General features: G+C 40.5%; 2 protein-coding genes across 3 annotated transcripts in view; both read right to left on the bottom strand.

Annotated features, from left to right (window-relative positions):
• Positions 1–435: 435 nt before the first annotated feature.
• On the bottom strand, positions 436–2,200 carry LOC138192242 (transcription factor HES-1-A-like). The gene is made up of 4 exons (XM_069139513.1): positions 1,952–2,200; positions 1,751–1,846; positions 1,565–1,652; positions 436–1,161 (listed from the first exon to the last, which is right to left on the bottom strand). Exons 1-4 carry the CDS (start codon positions 2,054–2,056, stop codon positions 710–712), a joined length of 741 nt encoding a protein of 246 aa, XP_068995614.1. The 5' UTR covers positions 2,057–2,200; the 3' UTR covers positions 436–709.
• An 8,265-nt stretch (positions 2,201–10,465) lies between these two features.
• Positions 10,466–22,031, bottom strand: part of LOC138192225 (polyamine-transporting ATPase 13A3-like) — a 29,735-nt gene continuing 18,169 nt past the window's right edge. For both annotated transcript variants that reach the window (XM_069139482.1, XM_069139483.1), the window contains exons 15-32: positions 21,078–21,228; positions 20,697–20,819; positions 20,120–20,270; positions 19,791–19,911; positions 18,760–18,884; positions 18,495–18,658; positions 17,907–18,005; positions 17,673–17,752; positions 17,524–17,566; positions 16,775–16,884; positions 16,378–16,474; positions 15,878–15,950; positions 15,576–15,753; positions 14,865–15,046; positions 14,341–14,429; positions 13,984–14,064; positions 13,655–13,750; positions 10,466–12,373 (exon numbers count right to left, since the gene is read on the bottom strand). In XM_069139482.1, the coding sequence (XP_068995583.1) occupies positions 12,191–12,373; positions 13,655–13,750; positions 13,984–14,064; positions 14,341–14,429; positions 14,865–15,046; positions 15,576–15,753; positions 15,878–15,950; positions 16,378–16,474; positions 16,775–16,884; positions 17,524–17,566; positions 17,673–17,752; positions 17,907–18,005; positions 18,495–18,658; positions 18,760–18,884; positions 19,791–19,911; positions 20,120–20,270; positions 20,697–20,819; positions 21,078–21,228 (2,146 nt within the window). In that variant the 3' untranslated portion in view covers positions 10,466–12,190. The remainder of the gene's footprint in view (positions 12,374–13,654; positions 13,751–13,983; positions 14,065–14,340; positions 14,430–14,864; positions 15,047–15,575; positions 15,754–15,877; positions 15,951–16,377; positions 16,475–16,774; positions 16,885–17,523; positions 17,567–17,672; positions 17,753–17,906; positions 18,006–18,494; positions 18,659–18,759; positions 18,885–19,790; positions 19,912–20,119; positions 20,271–20,696; positions 20,820–21,077; positions 21,229–22,031) is intronic.

Genomic DNA, 22,031 nt, shown 5'->3' with positions numbered 1-22,031 from the left:
ACTCGTCCTCACTTAGCCCCGTCAGGTTCACAATCATGCCATATCCATTTCAGCATGACTTCCCATCTGGCAGGAGCAGAGGCAGAGCTGCGCGTGCCTACAGACCTTTACCCACCCTGCTCCGCGCTGGCAGCTGGCAGAAACCTCTCAGGTTCCATACCTCATTAGAGAGGCATTTATTTGCAGCCAGAAAACAGATTTCCCTTTCACTGTAAAAGGAATGATGAAATGGGGTGTGGGGGAGGAAGGGGGGTATATATATATTTAGATAGCTGCTTGCCACAGGTCTGACTTTAAGTCAAACTGTAACCCCCCCAGCAGTTATATGCATCATCTGTGAGCTGCACGGGATAACCTGCCGAAGTGATGGGTGATGGGAGAGTCACTTTTTGGAGAAGAGAAATGACAAAGGCACCAGTGCTGCAAGTATTGTTGTAAACATCATAAAAACATTTTATTCATGTCAGAAAATACAGTGCTTTTTGAGGATTTTCTTGGCCTGCTAAGGCAAATAAGCTGTGCCATATCAAAATCTGAAAATCACAGCACGGAATAGAGGCCAAGAATTGCTCTTATAATGTCCATATAAAAAATACAAATGTGTCTAAACGTCTCTCTCTGGTCAGTTCTGGAAAACATTTACAAAATGTACAAAAATATGCATTGTGTGATAGTCCTTTTTTTCCTCACAATCTATTCAACATGGTTCCTACCAAGGTCTCCACACTGAGTCTGAGGTGGCAGCAGGTGCAACAGGTGACACATAATGGCTGTTTTGTGCAGTCAGAGGTGCGAGAGCTGCACTGGGAACAAGGAAAGCAAACTGTCCGTCTGGCGTAGGCACAACCTGGAAGCCGGCGTACAGTTTCATCGCTTCTGGGGAAAGGTGCATTGGCGAACCGCTTCTGCAAGTCATCTGTAGGGCTGAGGCAGCTGGAATCTGTGTGCCAGTCTGTCCGAGTCCCGGTGCACCTGGATGAGGTCCGAAGAAGTTCACGCCGTTGATTTGGGTCACGCAGGCTGCCAGGTGGCCGAGGAGGCGAGTCCTCACCTCTGTGTTTACCCCTTCACACGTAGACAGGAAACGGGTGACCTCTCCTACACACTCACTGAACCCGGCTCTGTATTTACCCAGGACGGAGGGGTCTGTGTTTACAGCAGCTGGAGAAGAAAATAAAAACACATTAATGCATAAATACATAAATACATAGATACACAAATAGATAGATAGATAGATAGATAGATAGATAGATAGATAGATAGATAGATAGATAGATAGATAGATAGATAGATAGATAGATAGATTAGGATAGCAAAAATGAATATAGTAGGCCTATTGAATAAATTCTAACGTTTGATAAATTGGAAAATTTTAGATAATCAAATTACTGAATTTATTCCCTGCAGTTCAGGCTTGTGAAATCAATACGCTTACAGGCCAGCAAACACTGTGAGTGGGCAATAAATCTCAGGGAATTTGGGAACATGTTTACCATCTAAAGTTACACATCCAAGAGTTAAAGTGCACATCAACATGTTGAATCCACAAATGGTAGTTACATACCGGTCATCTGAATTCGCTGCAGGTTCCTGAGGTGCTTCACAGTCATCTCAAGGATGTCTGCCTTCTCCAGTTTAGAGTGTCTGGAGCTCTGAACAGAGAAAAAAGAAGTGACAATTAGGTTTGAATTTTCTTTTTTAAAACCTTATTTCTGCCTAGGTTCGGTCAGATCATAGCGCATCTCCTTACGTCTTTCTTGAGAGCGTCTAGGATGAGAGTCTTCAACTGGCCCAGACTCTCGTTGATGCGCGCACGTCTCCGCTTTTCCATGATCGGTTTGGAGGACTTGAAAGATGAATACGAAAGAAGAAATTGTTTTTTTTTTTTTATTTATTTTAAGTATAATTGACCAAACTAATAATTCTGGATTAAAGCGCTCAGATATCCCACCTTTCTGCTCTCTATCAGAGTCCGGGGTTTTTCCGGCGTGCAGTCGCCACTTGCCAGGGTAGCAGCCACAACGGATGATGTTCTTTCAAAAGTACCGGCTGGCATCTTCAAGTTTTAACAAATAATAACAGAAGAAAGGTCAAAATTAATAAAATAGCAGATTAACAAAAAAAAAAAGTGAATCCAGGGAAGTGGGTCCCGCCTTCTCCTGGCAGACCTCAGAGCAGCTTCCTAAAGACAAATGTCAGGAGTGACTTCTGTCTGCTCGCCAAGCTGACATACAGTTCGCTCCTGTTACCAGCGCCTCCGGTTTTATTTATAGAGCCCCGGCCTGCACGCGAGCGGCTCGTGTGCGAGTTCCCCGGGTTCCATTCGTCTGTCCAATGAGCGCGCGGGACGCGGTGCCGGGGAGGCGGCGGGCTCGTGCGACAAGGCGCTCCCATTGGCTACCTGTCAGGATGGTGAAAGACTTTTTACTGACAAGTTAGTACACAGTGGAATGAAAACTGGTACTCCTGCTGCATTAAAGAGTTACTGCCGTAAATATCGTAGTAACGTGCTTTTTGTTCATATGATTTGCTACCTTATAAATAGGCTATTTTTTTTTTATTTGTTTAAAAAAAAAAAAAAAAAAAAAAAAAGGAAATATAAAAGACATTAAACTTTGTCTAATTAATGTTAAATTGATTGAATTGTTTCGATGTTGTTGGCATGATCAAAGAAATTAAAAACTTTCCAAGACGCCCTTCCCCCTGCTTTTTTTGCACCGGTGATAGATATTTTTCATTATTTTTGAGGAAATAATTATTTACCTTTCACGTTGTAACTCAAAAAGTTGAATTGATCAATTTCATCTCTATGCAATAAGCTGATAAGTTAAATTACATAAGAGTAATGACAATCTGACCATTTAAACACGTTTGATAAGGTCAGTGTTTTAAAGATAACTAGATAGATGTAGAAGGTAATTACCAGTGACATAATGTAGAGAAATTTAAGTCAGTTAAGCTGAAAATCCCTCTGCTTTTGAAACATTATAATTTTTTTCCCATTAGGGTTAAACTGAATATGTGAAACTCTGTCTAGAGATATGACTAAAATGTATTCCTGTGGGAGGGAGGTTGTTGGTGTGAGTTTGTGTGTGTTTCTCTCGCCCAGTTTTTCGGGGGTTACTGAGTGCTTCAGACTTTGAGGTGAAGATGTCTTCCTGTGACACACTCCAGGCCTGATGTCCAGTGAAGAAAATCTCTGATGCACTCAGATGTCCTCTGACTGCCATGAACTCTGGCATCTCCTGTTAGAGAACTCAGAGCAGAAGGCAAAGCCGAAAAATTATTTTAAACCATTTGAGGGTGAATAACAACAAAAAAAAGGTTTTAGTGATATATCAAAGAATATGGTAAGGGTTTATCTCCAAAATCTTTTGGGTGTTTTTTGAAAAATCAGAACCTGAATTGCTGTTTTTAAGGAAAGTTGTACTGTATTTCATCTATCTATCTAATTAAAAATTACTTTATGATCTTAAATAGAAAACTATATTCTGTGGTTGTTCTATTCAGTTTTTTAGTAGGTTCTCCTCAATGAGCAATACATTTGCTGACATATAATAGAGTGAGAAAAATCTGTTTGTAATTTTTCTGTTCCACAATCTCGGAAAAAGAAAACTCGCAGCACGGTTACTTTCCTTTCATTTGCTTTCATACTGGGGATTCTTTTAAATTAAGTCTTTTTTTTTTTTTTTTTTTTGTCATGATCCACCTATTAAAGGGTTTGCTATTCATATTTATATAAATGGTATTCTTGTTTTCTCTTTTGCCCTTATTTTTTTTTATTCTATTGTGAATAATATTGCAGTATACACCAGGAGTGTCAAACTCACTTTAGTTAAGGGGCCACATACTGCCCACTTTCATCTCAAGTGGGCCAGACCAGTAAAATCATAGCATAATAACGCATACATAACGACAATATTTCTCTATGTTTAAATCATTGGTGAAGGTTTTTGGATGATAAACCCTATTTTAAAGGTCTTTCTACAATAAACTAGAAACATAAAGAGCAAAAACTCAGACATCAGCCCACTGTTTATCTGCCTGGGCTCTCCTCTGCAGATTTAACGGGTCACAAAGCGAGCAGCAGCTTCTCCCTCCGGAGCAGACGTCGCATTTATGCTGTTTCTGAAGCAATTACTGGATCGATTAAAAAAAAACAATTACAAAACGTTTGTACTCATAAACCTCCATATTCTCATAGAAATGCAATGTATGTCTTTCTGTAATTTTCACACTTAGCAAAGTCATCCGGCGGGCTGAGCCGGACCCCCTGGCGGGCCGGATCCGGCCCGCGGGCCGTATGTTTGACACCCCTGGTATACACTATGACATAACAGAGAGAGACTATTATTGTCAGTAATACGACAATTAAATACCTTGATAAAACCACCTGTAAATATCTATATTATATATATATCTATATCTATATAGATATATATAGATATATATATATAATTCTGTATTGGCATTACATTACATTCTTTACCAGTAATCATGCCAAATATCTATGTGATGCACCATTCAAATCCCACTGTCAGTGCATGTGTTGCTTTTAACATAGTTTCATTGATATGTTTATTGAGAGACATCTCTATCTGGTCTAGCTTTGACGCCTCGACCCTCCTTGATAGACTTCAAACACTCTCTGTAAAGCTCCTAAATCCTCAGAGGTGAAATGACCCCAGAAGCAGGTCAGTGTTTGCATCCATGACTTCCTCTCTGTGTGAGTAAGACAAACTTCAAGCACCACTGGCTTCTTGACCTGAGTCAATATTAAATTAGGCCAAATTAAATCAATCAAGTCAAACCTCCAGCCAAAATGAGATGGACCTGCATGTTATATAACTAATTATATATATTTTAAAAAATAAGAGGATCATGAACTGTGTATTTTCTTTAATTAGATTATGGATAGGCTGCTAGGACTTGTTTCTCATTAGCTAATAGATAGAAAAGTTAGTGTTTCACTTGTCAGTCAACAAACTCACATGACAAAAAACTGAATAGTTTATATATTTAAGGTATAAGTGATGCTGTTGTATCGATGTTCTCATAGAAAAGGTTTTTACAAATAAACATTGATGCTGAGAATTTTTGCTAGATTTCACATAGAATATGGATCACAAATGCTCTGAAGTGAAAAACGTTTCTTCCCATTAATGTTTTTAACTCGCATATACACTGACCATCTCAGACTCATCGACTGCTCCCCTACGATCACATGAAGTGCTCAGTTCATATTGTAACTGGATGCTTTTATAAGATGCTACCAAAATGAGGTTCTGCATGCAGCAGATGAGAATGTTTCTGGAAAAGAGGCCGTGCAACAATAAATTACATCCTATCGGTTTAGTGAGTCTGCTGCTGTGCCACAAATAGCCCTTTATTGTGCAGATGGTGATGTAGAAATTAGCTTTATAGCACAATCCTGATCTGTATCAGTGTGGGAACCCCAGGATGGGTGGCTCCAGGGGGCATAGAAAGGGTTAGAAAGCTATCAAGGTCCAATGTGTGATAGATAACTTCACATTGAGGGAAACAGAGCCAAGAAGACATGAATGATTTTTGGTTTTGATTTGGGCTGTTGAAAACATTCTGTTATGTTTACAAAAATTAAACACGTCTGACTTTGTCAGATCGATAAAAGACGGGATTAATTTCTATTGTTGTCCACAGTTTTTACAAAATCCACCAACTTTTAAAAAGATGGAAACTGGCATACAATGTCTGACATCAATATATATTTGAAACAGGAACAAGAAGACAACTGAATCACATGAACTTCATGAAATCTTTTCAGGAAGCAGAAAAGGTAAAAGACATCACATCATAAAAGCCATTGGTTATAATGTTAACATGTAAAACACAGGTACAATGTGCATCATGAGAAAAATGTTTGGTTGTTCACAAACTATAAAGAAATACTGTCTTGACCTCTAGACAGAAATCTTCGGTAAGATTTGGCTCCCTCTTTATAAAAGGAGGTCATTAATTGCCCCTCATGACACCAGGATACAGAAAGGAATTTGACATTTGGTCCTTCACTGGAGGCCATGGAGATCTGATACCTGCCAGATGATCACTCACACCTGTTTGTTTTATGCTGTTGGAAGTTTCTGTTTCAAAGCTTTTGTTGGGGCCAAAACCACAAACTAACATCTTCTAAAGCAATATTAGATCAAGCAGGAGAGTAATCATTTCAGACTGCATCCATCTGTTAAGTTTACCTCCTCAGCTAAATATAGTATAGAACATGAGCTCATATTGTTGTCAAGAATGAAAATCAAATAAGTGCAAATAATAGCTTTCGAAGCGACTAACACTCCCCCTGTCTTAATGTCCATGTCAGAGTCCTTCATGAGTCTAAACAAGATAAACTCAGCTAAAGCTAAAAAAATAGCTTTTTACCTCAGCTCATGTTGGGAAGAAAAAAAATGTAAATAATACAATTGATAATATGTCAAGTAAGAATGGTTAAATGTGATAAAAGTTTATTTCCAACATGATGGCCAGTTGCCAGCTGCCTCCCTCTTCTCCATCTTCACCTGGTCTGAAAGCTGCAGCCCTGCGTCCTCCTCCACCCTGCCACCACCGCCATGTGGGCAGTGAAATGACCATCCTCATCATCAAATACTGTAAAGATTCCCTTTCAACTGCTGGTATGAAAACATCTCAGGCCAAGGAGGGGAGGGCACAGACAGAAGGGATCACTTAAACATCTCATCCAGCGCTCCGCTCACCCTCCGTCCCTCCTTCTCCCTTTGAATTCCCCCTTAAAGAGGGGAGGGGGGCCCTCCCTTAGCAACTCCCAGCCCCCGGCTCTGCCCGCCTTTTGTCCCCCTCCCCAACAGCAGTTTCTGCTCCAGAAGCCTTAGACAAGGCCTCCATTAATTGCGGGCCTGTGTGGAATACACGGGGGACAATGGGCCCAACAGAGTGTCCGGCCCCCAGACAAGGCTGGAAACAAGTGGTACAGGAATCCGGCAGAATAGACTCGTCCTGGCTGATGTCACTGAATACATTTACCTACCTCAGAGCGCATTCACTCCGCGCTTTGTTTTATTTGGACAAAAAAAGAAGGGGTAGGGGGAGGTAGCGGTATCAATGGAGAAGAGGAGCTGGAAGAGGGGGGCTCAAGGATGGGAAATAACTGGTTGTCATGGTGATGTGCTGAATCAAAAATATGGTTGAATTTAGCAGAGGCAGAGATGTAAAAAGGGTAGAGGGCATTAGATTAAACCCTGCGTGAGATAAGAGAAGGCTGAAAACAGAGGTTTAGTTTTTTTAGCGCATTCAGCCCTGTTTATACGGCAATAAAGAGCGGATAAAGGAGCGGGAGATTAGGAGACTCATCTAGGCTCATGTTTGTCAACAACAACCTGAGCGGTTTCAAGTCAGCTTATTCCAAGTCAGTACACCGGGCTCGGAGGGGATGCTTAGCTATGGCTAGTGAAGCTGCGGAGGAAAAGGGGGACCATAGCAACGGGTATTTCAGCAAAACAACCTGCCATCTGTCACCTAACCTAGTGGGTTCCTCCTTAAAAAAAAGCCAGCATTTAGATCTTCAACTTGGAGGCAAAGGCAATGAGACTGAAGTCTTATTGAACTCTGGGTCTCCCTCTTTGAAAAGGGAACCCAGTCATCGCCTTATCCCTCATCAAATTGAAAAACGCTTTTAGAGATTCGAAGAGAGGCCTCACATTTAATTTTTAAAACCCAGACATGAAAGTGTTCCCTAAACCACATTCAGCAGTGGAAACTCTTTAAAGCACTAGTTAGCATGTAGATTATATGCATTTCAGTGCATTGTCAAAGTATCTAAGTGTATTTACATGTTAATATGTTCAGGGATACTATCGTCTTGAAAAGGTACTGGGGGTAGGTTGGTGAACTGTGTATTTTCTCTCTGTGCACCATGGGAATGTGATTTCTTTGTGCCATCAAGGTTCAAACACATTCCTGTAAGGCCATGGATATTACGGGCGTCGATTCCCTGCAGCAAAACAACCTATGAACCTGTTGATCCTGGCTAGAAGAAGAGCTTCTTGTCTACACTGTAAAGTTAACTTAGCAAGATGTTAAATTAGATCTCTTTTTTTTCCCAGCGAATCAGCCCCGAGCTAAAAGACCCCCTCAAAAGATCCTCGCTGATGCCCTGCCATGCAGTGCTTATCCTCATCTGAGCTTAGTCCATATCCATGAGTGTGTTTGTGTTGGGATTTATGAATGTGAAGATGCCCCATTCTTGCCACTCAAGATGACTCACAAGACCGGCGTTTTGGCCACTTATGGCGTGAAAGCAGCCCGGGGGATGCCCTTTCAGCACTCGAGGACCTCTGGCTGAGTCCTCTTCACACGGCAGATCAGCCTCACTTGGGAAAAAGTCCCTGCTCTTTACAGACGGAGCTGTCCTGAGGGATGGCGCACTCCTTGTCCCAGGGCCTCCCTTCTTCACCTGCCGGCTTAGCGCTCATCACTTATGCACATAATCCCTGGTTAGTGCATGTGATCCACCAGCCCGGGCCCAGGCCCCTGGCCCCCGAGCCTCCCCTGCTCACATGCTTGCTGGGTGGCTCCTGGGTGGCCATGGCAACTCTCATCTTCTCATGACAGTTAGTCTTCAGACATGGCTCTAAGTCCCTCTTCAGTCACAGTGCGTCTTTTTCTGTCCACTGTTTTCTGTCTCCTAAAGCCCTCCACTGTTTGTGAGTTGCTCTATCTATGGCTCTCTGTCTCCCTTTTCTCCCATTTTGTCTGTTCCCATGCTTTGGCCCAGCTGAGCCTGAGAAACCAGCCATAACTCAGCAACAGTGTGGCACCTTCAGGGGCCACAATGCTATTCTAGTCCAAATTTAAATCACCATCAGTGCAAATGAAGGCCTGACCTCATTTTATTGTGAGTCCTGATCTGTAAACTGAGATTGTAAGATACACTTGTGCACTTCTTTTCAGCGTGGTCACTTCAGGCTTCTGAGTGCAGATCATCTTACGCCAATGCAACACTGCAGCCTCAACCATTAGTTTGTTTAAAGCGCTGAATATGGTGAAGGCCCTCGGGGAGAGCGATAGAGGCAATCCGGCAATGTTGTGTGGCCCCACACTAACAAGTGTCACAGTGATCCGAACCGGTCCTCCCCCTGTGTGAACGCCATGTGAGAGGCGGCTCCATCCATGCCCCTGCCACCTCCGCACAAGGCCCTCCATTGACTTCTAACCTGATGAGAGACCACAGGAGACAAAGAGCCGCAGGGCGGGGCCCGTCCCTCCGACAAGCCTGTGAACAAACGTTAACACGGCTGCAACTGTCCACCCCTTGAATCACTGAATTATTGACCAACCACAGAGCCCATTCAGGCCGGGAAGGACTGATAAAGGAAGGGGGACATGGACGCCATGAAGGCCCAGGGAAGGAGCCCATGCTTAGGGGACAGGAGGGAGGAGAAGGGCTTTGTGACCGTCTGGTGGGTCACAGACCTTTTACCAGACGTGGGTGCCTTTGTGTCATCTGTAAAATGAGGCCGGCCGTAAGTGAGCATCAGGTTGGCCTTGTGTCCTGACTATTAATCAAGACGAAGGCCTTACGAGTGTCCAGCAACTTTTGTGGAAACTGCAGTCGTCTGTAAACTAAGGACATGCAAAAATGTGTGTAAAAGAACAAGTTGTGGTGGAGAAAAGTGTGTCAGAGTGGCCTTTACAATACAAATTATTCTGAGCCAGCCTGATTGCTCTGTTAGAACTGCTGCAAGCAAAGAAACGGTCCACAGATTGTGTGAACAGGCCCAAATCTTGAAAGTACACATCTCAGACAAAAAAGCGTATGGGTAAAAGAGAAAGGAGAAAAAGTCTAAAATGCTTGAAATAGCACACGTCTGAGCGCAAGCTTGAGAAAATCTTTGTGAGCGAGTAGCTAGCTGTGAGGAAGAAAGACTGTGTGTTTTAGCTTCTTTATGTCTTTCCACCACTCTCCATCTGTCCCTCCACTGATACAAAAGGAATACAGCAGAGTACACAAAAACCCATATTGCTTTGTGGAGAGGCAACACTATCCACAAAACTACATCGCAAACACCGATCGAAAGCAAGACAGCCCGGCTCTGCACACATCGGTGTTTACCGAAAAGATGATCTGTGCAAGTCACAGAGACACACATGAATTCATGAGCCTCCTCATCCTCATCATGAATATTCCCAAAAAGGCTCTTCCCTGATCTGTGGGAGATTCTTTTCTTTTTGGTACAAGCGAGGACCCCCTTCCCTTATTCACAGTCCCCCCTAAATCCACCCATTCACTGCCTATAGGCCCTGATCTCCACATGAAATGATACCCCTCTTTCTCCTCCACTCTCGCGCCTTTAAGCGCCCATATGCCAGGCAGCGAGGAGGCTGGGAAAGCCCATAATTGATCAGTAAGTCTTGGCTGAAAAAGTGTGACCAGGGTCAGCCCCCCACGAAGCACGCAAGAGTGGCTTAATATACAGATTTATTGAAAATGTAATGGAAGTTCTGCAGAGCAAACACTGGAATATTTTGTTGACCCATTTTTTTTTTTGTCACATTGTAGAAATCAGAAAATAAGTACAGTTTCTGTTAAAAAAAAAAAAAAAAAAAAGCTCTATTTTATAGTAATAAAGGGGGGGGGGGGATCATATTTTTATATAGATAATTTTTTTTTAAATGACCAGAAAAACAAAGTTACAAAAAAATATTATATAAAAAAATCAGATATTAAAATCACTGTTATAAAATCGTCACAGCAGGTGTCTCAATGATTCATTCTGATTAATCTAATGGCTTTAATTAATCAAAAGCTCAGTTATGTGCAGTAGCTTTTGTGATATTAAATGATGCAATTAATGCAAACTTTCACACATTATTACAAAAAGACAGTCATAGTTTGAAAAATAGAGCATTAATATTTCTTAACACATCCGAGGGTCATTAAAATAGTTTATTTGGATTCTATAAACTTTCTCTCTCTCTCTCTCTCTCTCTCTGTCTCTTTCTCTCTCACACACACACACACACACACACTGGCACTAACGCTAAAACTTTTTTTTTTAAACGGGGAAAGTCATTTCTGCTTCTCTTCCACAGGAAGAATGTCAACCGAAGCAGCTTTAAAAAAAAAAAAAAAAAAAAAAAAAAAAAAAATGCAGCATTGGAACGTTTTCTGTCTTAGAAATTCAACAGTACAAGTCATGTTCATAAAGTTGACAACAGACACAAGTCCCTCGTGTTTCTTTGAAATCACATGACTTATTACTGTTTTATAACTTCTATGTTATAGCAGCAGCTAATGGAACTGAATGATAAAAAAATGCAGATAAACGTGACTGATCTGATTGTTCAGTGTCAGACTGACAAACAAATGTGCCTCATTTGATTCTGATATTTTAAATACTGGGTCATAAATCAAAACTAAAACAATGGCGAGACTAACCTGACACTTTATACAGTACTCAGTGTCGACTGCAGTTGTTGCATTGCCACTGACAGTTGAGTACAATGTGGTTACTCAGACATCCTGTCATCTTAAAGGCATTATGGGAAATTTGCTAATTTGTTTTCTTGCTGGGAGTTAAATGAAAAGACTGATACCACTCATACAGTCTGCAGTTCAATATGAAACTAGAAACAGCAACAGGTTAGCTCAGCTGAAAGACTGGTAACAAGAGGAAGATCTGGAACCTGCTCGTCATCGTGAGGCTGCCAGGTGATGAGATATAGCGTGTTAATTCGTAAGTTCTCGAGGTCTTTTTGTTCTACCTCTCCATAGAGCCAGACCAGCTGGCTCCTCCTGTTTCCAGTCCTGGTACTACGCTAAATTAAAAAGGATCTTACTTTCAGCAAGAAAGCAAATGAGTGCATTTCCCAGAATGCCAAACTATTCCTTTAATAATCCTCTGGCTCACGTTTCAGCAGTGTGATACAACAGCTAAAGACCAAGTGCAGGGTATTTGTCCATTTTGATGAGGTGAACCAAAATGGAAGAGGACTTCATGTATGAGCCGTTCACAGTGTTTATCAGTCAGTACGGTAAGAGACCTTTTCTTTATCCAGCGGCCTCTAGCCTCTAACTACATCATCTGACCATCCGTTACATCTCAGGTCAACTAACTCAACGTCCATGCTTACAGGGAGTTTCAGGTTTCGTCTGTTTTATTTTGGTTGGCAGTCACCTGCGGGGTCAGAGGGGGGCAGAGATGCGGGACTGTGGATCGGTGGCGAAGGTGATAGTGGAAGGTTTCGGTGGCCAGTCGACGTCGTCCTGCAGCTCCAGAGCCAGGTGCCTGTACAGCACCCTCGGGGGCTTGTTTCTCCGACAAAACAACCAGGAGAGGAAGGACGGGCCCCAGCGGTCGTTGGCCACCTGGCAATTGGAAAATTGGAAAGAAAGAAGCTAGTGAACTTGTATATACGTTTTTATGTGCTATTTCTGCTTCATGCATGAGTCTCTTCAGGATCTGATTCTCTACATGTAAATGTATTTATGTTGCAAAGTCGGCAATGTCATTTTATTCTTAATTAAAATAAAACCTCACATTGTTTGACACTTTGAAGAGAAAGAGGGTAACGCTTTGAGCTCTTATAATGTACTTCCTAAAATAATTAAATTAAACAGACTATTGGAAAAATATTAAGAACATTTTTGCTATGTTGACTTCTGTTTGTCAAACATTAAAAAGACCAGAAACTTTTATATTAAATGTGCAGTACATTTTTACAACACTGGAGGATATGTTGAAGGAAAAAAGCAAAGTGAGGTAAGAAAACTATACACTGTGCAGCTGATGGATTCATGACATAAGTCAGACTTGTTCTGACACATTCTCCTGAAGCAAATTGCCATTAAACATGACCAGTTAAATCAATTAAGGCTGCAAATAAATATTTTCATTATTGATTATTCTGTCGACTACTATCTCGGTTAAACGATTGGCTGTTTGGTCTTTGAAATGTTAGAAAATGGTGTTTCCCCTGACAGTAAACACAAGTTTCCAGCGTTTTCCACATGGGACATGTGATCACATGTATGACACATGTTTACAGTTGCAACATATGATAACTTGGGAAAATATGTGGAAAAGTTTTCACATGGGAATCTACATGGGTTTCACACTTTTTTTTCCCATCGGCAAAGTACATGTTTAAAATTTGCACAATCACATGGTAACATGAGGTTTTGCACGTGAATTTCATGTATTTTTCTATAAGAGTCCCGAAGCTGAAGGTGCAGCTTAAAGTGTCTTGTTTTGTCCCGACCAACAGCTCACAACCAAAAGACATTCTGTTTATTTTCTTAAAGGACTGAATGAAGCAGAAAGTTTTCACATTTAAGAAGATGAACAATAGAATTTTATCAGTTTTTTTCTTTAAAACAACTGAAAACAATTAATTGATTATCATGGTGATTAATTTCTGTCAATCAAGTAATTGAGTAATCGTTGCTGCTCTGATATAAGTGTCAACATTTCGTTGCTTTTAGACCTTTAGACTCACTTTTGTAGCATTCAGGACAGATAATAACACGTGAAACACATCAGAGGAAAATTTGCAAAGGAGCAAGAGAATCAGAGGTAAAGATAATGCGTCTCTATCTGCACAGTGAGTCTAGACTAAAAAAAAAAAGTGTAGTGAAAAGCTTCCCAACCTGTGGTGCGTCAGCAGAGGAGGACTCTGAGGGGCGATTTGCCCCTTGATTGCCTCTGAAAACTAGCCTCCACAAGATGATGTCAAGGATCAAAATCTATGAGAGATTTCAGTGGGAATGAGAATCAGCTGATTGTGAAGATTGAGTTAAAGCCACAGACAGACAAAAACAACTTGAATGTAAAGTTAAGAAAATGAGTCATTGATTGCATGAATTAGAAGCTGACGTGATTCAGTAAGAGAACAAATTACATGCAAATTACAGTTTGTATATTAAAAAAGGAGATCAGTCACAGAGAGCATGTGGGGTGTGAAGTCTCTACAGCGTACCTCCAACATGAAAGAAACAGCCGCATTCACTGTGATAATGACGACCAGAGTAACGCGCCAGTCGTGGGGAACACACACGATCTGAGGGGAGGCAGTCGCAGCATGAGCACACCACACACACACACACACACACACACACACACACACACACACACACACACACACACACACACACACACACACACACACACACACACACACATTTTATATAACTCTATACAACTTCTGAGCTGCTTCGACTTCTCTCCTACATGTTTACATCTTTTCATGAAGCTCTGATGGCTCTCTTGTTCCAATCTAAAACCACCAGGGCATTAATGAAACAATTTAAAACCAGCAAAGCAACAACAAGTTTACCTCAAGGAAGCTGTCGATGGCAGGAACAGGATACAGCATGATGAAGAGGAGAAAAGAATACAGGGCGATGCAGGACAGCATGAACGGCCCTCATGAAATAAAAATACAGAAATGTATAGTTATTTTCGCCAGTAACATCAACATCACGTGTATATGTGACAAGATTAGTGACAGTAGAGATTGCAATTGTAGAAATTTGGATGTCATATTGAGTGAGATAAAAACCTGGATTTAGAACTGAGATCAGTCAGAGCAATGACATAAATTAGGAAAACTTTGCAGCTAATAGTAAAAGTTAAAGTCTAAAGATATTTATAATTTAATTTTTTTTGTCTCCTTTTCTATCTTTTTTTTTTTTTTAAAGCATATGCCTTTAAATTAAAATGTTTATGTTTTTTCTGTATAATATATAATACTACAGTGAAAATGTGCCTGAAAATTAATTCTGTGGGTTCACTAATCTTATTCCATACACATCACTGAGACATTAAATCAGTGCTCGGACAGAACAAAATGAGTCTTACAGTTATTGTAGCTTGGCTGCCTGAAGGGCTTCCCTTTGGAGAAAACGATGGCCACAGCCAAATACTGGAAGGAGGAGACGTAGAAGAGGGTGGTGTTTTCGTAGTTCCGGATGTTTTTATGGTCGTGAGGGCTCGTTACATTGAGGCTGTGAGACAGACTGGAGCTGGAAACATTGCAGGCACTGCAGGAGGAAACATTTATTAAAATGTCTCCTTTTAGAAACCAAGAATCTATAAATAAATAAGCTTAAGGCAACTGAAAAATAAGAAATGTAAGCATTACTCGTCAGAGTTTTGATTTTTTTTTTTGTTCTTCTGCTCTTCTCTATGACCAGCTCATATATTACAAAACATTCATTTAAAATTCACTGATACTTTTTATCTGTTTTTTTTTTCTTTGAAGCTAGATTCACTTGAGCCAAATTAACAACCGAGGTAGTAGTTTGAGGAAAAGTCTGAATATTTTTTTAATCTACAGCTTTGTGTACAGCCAGCATATTGTGCAAACAATGAGCATATAGCTTGTCTGAGCCATGGCGAAGTTCAGATTTTCTCATTATTAAAATTGTACAGTGGTCCTCAGTGACAGAGCTGGAGAATAGGCCACAACAAACACTGTTCAGAAAACTATAGCATTCACATGTCTTCACCAATCATTCATTCAGCATATTATTTTAGACTCTGGATGTGGTAAATACAGATGTTACTCACTCCGACTGAGGCGTCCATGTCTCGTACCAGCTCTGCTGTTGGACCAAGAGGAAGGCCAGGACCTGGAAGACCAGGCAGGTGAGGATCTGAGTCAGAACTGAGCACAGCAGCGGGCCGGAGATTAGACTGGACGGTGGGCGACGCCACACAAGTTCCTTCCACGCTGGGTTCAGACTCACTGCAGACAGACGAGAACACCATCAGGGAGTTTTTCTCCAGTTACTGTAGGTGAATACAGTAACTGCATTCAAACTCAAGCATTGATAGAACATTTTTTTGGTGCTTTTCGTCACGCTGCTTACTTGTAAAGGCGATGATGAGAATGATGGCGATGTCGATGAAGAGAAACTGGAAGTCTCCCAAGTTGCTGAGAATCTACGATATCAGAAAAGTTGAAGCAGCAGATTAATGGATCTACAATCTGTAATCTATAGCACTCATTAACTCCAGTGCTAAAGTAAATTCCTATGTCAAACTGCAGAGTATTTAACTGATAGCCTCTACTCAATCCTTTCCCAGGAACAAAACTACTGACATGTCACCGTGCTGATATGTCTCTGCCTTTGGTTCAACCCACACATCCTTTTAAAGTCACATTTACTTGTACTTACTGCTAATTTCTACTGCATGCTGCAGCTGAACATCCTGCAACTGATGTAGGAACCACAGCAGTGTGTAACTCATCATGTATGTTGATATTCAAATATTTCTCGCTCTTCGTTCATTGTAACTCAAACGAAACAAAAACTTTTTCCTAGCAGACAACAAAAAGAAAAAAAATCAATATAAAATCAATATTTACCGAGTAGAGCAGGGTGACACTGAGGTACTGGATGATGCTGTAGAGAGCCATGAACTTAAACACGCAGAAAGACGTTATGAGCGCTGCTCGCCCCTCCCTTTAAAAGGTAGGAAAATTTGAACGAAAATTAAAACTCGCTTGTCCTGTTTGGCAGCACATAATGCTTTTTAAAGGGTCATTTCAGGACAGTAAACTGAGTGTATCTTTACACACTTGGTGGAGGAGTTTGCAAACAATAATCAGAAATTCATAAAAATAGGAATCAATCCATGTGTAAAACAAGTTGTACAATACATTTTGCCTGTAATGTTAAATTCTGTATCCTATGACTTCTCCATAAACATGTTTGATTTCCTGTTTTTGGAGCACTGTGCATGAAACTGGATGGTAACTCTACCTGATGAGGTTGGGGACACAGGAGATGTTTGAGGTGGAGGAGGTGAAGGGTGAAGCAACAGAGGCCTCCAGCTCAGACAGAGAAATCCCACTGTGAGCTCTCTTCAGAGCCTGAGAGACAGACGGGGAACTTAATTAATATAACTCACTTTGCTTTTACAGTATTACTTAAACCAAGAGGTTGAAAGTTAGTTTTTTTATGTAATCTGCAAAACACACACACACACACACACACACACACACACACACACACACACACACACACACACACACAGTATTGTCAAAGCATTTGAAATATTTATTTTTAGTTTAAACTTTTAAATCACATCCAGCTTCATTTTCTTCTTTAAAATTATTCTTGCAGGTCCATGCAGCAATGATGTTAAACTGTATTCATCAGAATGATACCTAAATTACAGCACTTCTTTTACTTTTTTTTTTGTTACACTGGAATTACTTTGAAGTTTCTAATGTGTTATGGTGCCTTTTACATGAGTATGTGATTTGACTCTTTTTTTCCTCTTCTACTCACATACATTATTACCAATTATTTGGTTTATGTCGAGTATAAAATGTAACTTGTACATTTATTGTCCGACAATAAGTCCATCTCCACCACTACAGTCAATAGACAGAAAATATTCTTTACAAAAAAAGCATGAAAGAACAAAACGTCACCAAAAACAAAAAAACATTACTAACAACTGTTACGATTTGTGTCTATTAATAAATCTAATCCCCCATACTTACTCCACAGTCATTCGCACCATCACCACACATCCCGACAGTGTAACTGGAAGGTAAACAAAATGTTTGAGGGTTGTGTAAACACCTGTGTGTCACAGATGATAAATATCAACAGATTAAAACTAAAGCCACGACATAAAAGAGAGACTCACTCGATGCTCTGCAGGACTTCCACCAGCTGAGTCTTCTGGTCTGGAGCCATGCGAGCGAACACAGTACCTCTCAGCACGAGCTGCAGCGCTCCCATGTGGGGAGAATAAGAGAAACAGTGAGCATTAAGCCATCGGTGCAGCATCTGTATATCTGTAAAATAGGCTCGATGCAGCTTTAAACCTAACACCACTCTGAATATTTTGACGTTTATAGGTCTGAAGACGAGCCAGTACCTTCTGGACCAGGTGAGGAAAATTCTCGGCGATGACAGAAAAGGCTCTGCCACTCACAGCGAAGTGATAAACTCCTTCATCCAGGTTGATCTCCACAGTCTGAAGAGGATGAGTCAGTTGTAACAAAAAAACTACTGTTTTCCACAACTTTTGGAATAACAGTAAAGGGTGTCAAATTTAACCAAGCAACCATCCCTTTAAGTCTTTTTTTTTATACATCTTTCCGCTGTCATCTGACAAGCACTAACTGAACCACTGATACAAGTATGATAAAAGTCTAAATGCATGTAGAGAGCTCTACAGAAATTAATCATGTGTTTCAGATTTTCAGTTTGTCTATTCTCTGTGAACTTGAGACATAAATCACTGCAAAGAGATGCCTGAACACGCAGATATCAAACTCATTAAATCAAACAGCGAGGTGGTTTAACAGCATTGAGATCTTTATCTCAAACAGCCACTGAGAATATAAATTATGGGGAAAACAAGTGTTTGTGGAACTGTTTGGATTTTCTCATACCAGCAAAGTCTTGATGGGCTACAAATATTTTGTCCAATGATCTGGCATTATTAATTACTCCGTCTCACCTGATTGTCTTTGACAGTCTGAACGGGGTTTTCGGTGTAATGCCATGTGATACTAGCAGGCTGGACATCTTTGGGAGGCACAGCATCTGCTATAATGACCTTCTCGTGTGAACGGACCATCCCACAGTCTCGTGCGACTGATATCGCCGTCAACATGTTGTCGCCTAACAGATGACACAACCAAGAGGGGGAAAATGAGAAGTATTAAAAGAGAAATTAAAATTTCAGTCACAAATAAGTGAACGAATTTGCTGAGCTGGGTTACCTGTCACCATCAAAGTGCGGATGTTAGCTTGTCGTAGTTCACTTAAGACACCAGCAGTCTCCTGTTTTATTTTGTTCTGCATGATGATCAGACCAAGGAACTCCATGTTGTTCTCTATCAAGTCCCTATAAGACACAAACACAAAATGTGTCACATTATAAATCCAGATTTTAGAGAATCAGTGAATAAAATCAAAAATTGAGAACTTATTCAAGAATTCAAGAAGGTTTATTGTCATTCCAGACATGCTAGTACATGAAGGAAACAAAATGCAGGTCACAGGTCCCAATTCAGTACAATCAGTAAAAGGAACAATACAAATTATAAAAACAACAAATCGATAGCAAAAAAAAACCTCAATAAATATATGCACTATAAGATGTAATATGAATAGGTCTGGGGTAGGCAGCCAGCCACGTATTTTCTTTTGATATTACTAATCATTGTAAATATGCGATGCTCATTGTGTCACACTAGTTCAAGAGTTGCAGTTCACTTTTATAACATTCTGCCTTCCTGTTAAACTGCCTGTCCAACTTGTACTTTAGTTAATGATTCCCAACATTTATCAGAGGGACAGCAAACATGCAGAGACAAACAACAATCTGAAGCTTTTGATCCAGCAGTCCTGTGAGCTTGTAAATCAGGCAAGATAAACAACTTTAGCGGAAATTGCATCAGATGTTTTGGCAGAATTTTATTGTGATATATTGAGGCTACTGTTAATTCTATTACTACTTTATAAATTGTTTTCTCCCTTCATGTTATTGTGGGTGCACCATGGAGTCCAGGAAATAACTCAGTTTGATTCTGAAATTACTGATGCAAGTTTTTTTTGACTGATGTTTTCGAAAACTAGAACATTTTCTGCTCTGCTGTAGCAACACTGTAAATATTTGGACATTATGTAATTTGATCTGTTTGCCCAGTTATTTGTGGATCTAGGCTTGAAGCTGACTTTTACCTGGTGTTATTAGGGTGGGAGTAGCCACTTGTTCTGTGGACAGTGTTATCTGTGGACGGAGACGTACCTGCCGAGGTTCTGGACTTTGTGCCAGGAGAGTTTGGATTCCAGCTGTCGATGTGCCAGGGCAATAACCCTGAAGCCCTGCCGCGTGTAGGTCTCCAGGGTCTCTGTGAAGCTGTGTGGGACTAAAGAGAGAGACCGAGCCATGTCAGTCTGACATCTCTATGTGAGCACAGTATGTGCTTTATTAGCAGGGACAACATACAGTATAAAGGTCAAACTTAAAGGATATTTTTTCATTTTATCATTTATTACTTTCTGTATCTTCATAGAGATGCAAAAATAGAGAAGGAATTATCAACCAAAACTTTTACATGCAGAAAAGAATCTGACCTGTGTGCTGTTTGCAGAGGCTGACCACAACCTCCGGTGCCCCTTTCAAGAAGGCATCCATGTGTTTTTCTCCCAACTTCCTGACTACCACACTCATCCTCTGCAGCGCCGAGGAGAAGGGGAACTGACGCACTATGCCGATCTCACAGGACTGAGGAGCAAATGTCGCACGTTGCATATAAAACATGTTCAAAATCTTTGAATGTGTTGGACTTTCATGATCATAATCTAAAAGAAGAGCTCAACAGCTGCTTCTCTGTTTCCAGTCTTTATGCTAAGCTAAGCTAACCACTGAATGCAGAGTGCTATAAATTATCTTCTCTTTCACTTTCACTTTCTTGCAGAGTTAAAGAACTCAGCAAGAAAGTTAATTAGCATATTTCCCATAATGTTGAACAGTTTCTTCAAGAATGATGTATCAATGAAAAAAGGGAACCTTACTGATAATTCAGAAAGCTCCTAAAGACAGAATTGAATGATTTTATAATTCTGAGATCAGGCAGGACTTACATACATCTATTTATAGCTATAGATAAACATATCGATTAGAAAATAATGACTTGGAGTGTGAGCGTACCATGTTCGGGGTGAGAGGATTGTTCTGATTGGCTTCAGGGATGTTGTGCTTTGGAGGTCGTACAACTGTGGGCATGATGGGATTATGGAGTGCAGTCTCTTCCTCTGTGGGCTCTTCTAGAATCTAAACATCATAGAATAATATCTTAATGTCTTCAGCTGAGAGACTCCGTCAAGATAACCCTGGCGTGGTTAAATAATCTAATCCTGGTTCCAGCTTCCTTTTGAAATGAAAAGCCACTTTCTGCTGGAGAATCCATCGTAAAAGATTTTAGCCACTGTAGCCGAGAAGAACTTCAGAGACCTTGAGCTTGGTGTTGTAGAGTAAATATACAGACTGCTATCAGTGCCAGATGTGGTAACTCTGTAAATCTTTGCTTACCCAGCACGTAGCGCTGAACATCTTGAGGTCCAAAGGGTCTCCAGAGAGCTCTCCCTCTATCTTGGTCAGTGAGTGGCAGGACGCCATGCAGGCCACAAAAGTAGTGTTCACCAGACTTTCTTTAGCTGCTTCTGACTCAGGTGGAGAAAAGCTGTGAAGGAGAGGGAAGATCTGACTCAGACACTGGATTGTTTGTGACTACGAAAGGAGAAAATGATCTAAACCACAATTATAATGCTGTACTAAGTACACTGCACAATGTCATGTGAAAACACTATCAAAAAAAAAAGAAAAAGAACCTTTTCTCAGAGAGAGATAAAAACCAAAGCATTTTGTCAAAGATGTGGATTTAAACACCACAGAAAAAAGTCACTTTCAAACTTTCTCTGAAGTGTTTTTGAGTCTGCAAATGTTTCTTTCTCTACTGTTCTGTAAAGGTAGGTGTGGGTCTAAGTAGACACAGTTACTTTTCTTTCAGATGACTCAGGTGTAAAGTCAATCAATAGACTGTTAATAAACTTGTGATTTAGACAAACAAGGGTCTGCTTTGAGTTTATCCAGTAAATTTAAACCTTGACAAATTAAGACATTTCATAGCATTGATACAAAAGTAATATCAATTCAAATACTGCCATAAAGCAGCCCAGATCACTGATTTGCCCATAATGGCTGAATAAGACCGGAAACAACAGTCATGACGGTATAAACAAATTGACAAAATCTTTGAAAGTTGGGAAATTGATACAATCTCATAACAAATAATTGTCCAATTGCACTCACATCAAGTCTATTGTCTAAGGAATTTAAAAGAAAAAGAGAAGCACCAAATAGGCAGAATGCTGGAGAAAAATACATTCCTGTCCTGAGAATCGAAACATCCCACCCCATCTGCTGTAGTTGTTCACATCACGTGTCGAGATTTTTGATGATGTTTTTTGGTTATCTTCAGAGAAC

The sequence above is a fragment of the Embiotoca jacksoni genome, unplaced genomic scaffold (genome assembly GCF_022577435.1).
Source record: "Embiotoca jacksoni isolate LCO1_2020_lvr unplaced genomic scaffold, fEmbJac1.0.p SCAF_83, whole genome shotgun sequence".
Classification (NCBI taxonomy): Eukaryota; Metazoa; Chordata; class Actinopteri; family Embiotocidae; genus Embiotoca; species Embiotoca jacksoni.
Note: the sequence above shows the minus strand (reverse complement) of the source record. Positions and strands in the feature narration are given on the sequence as shown.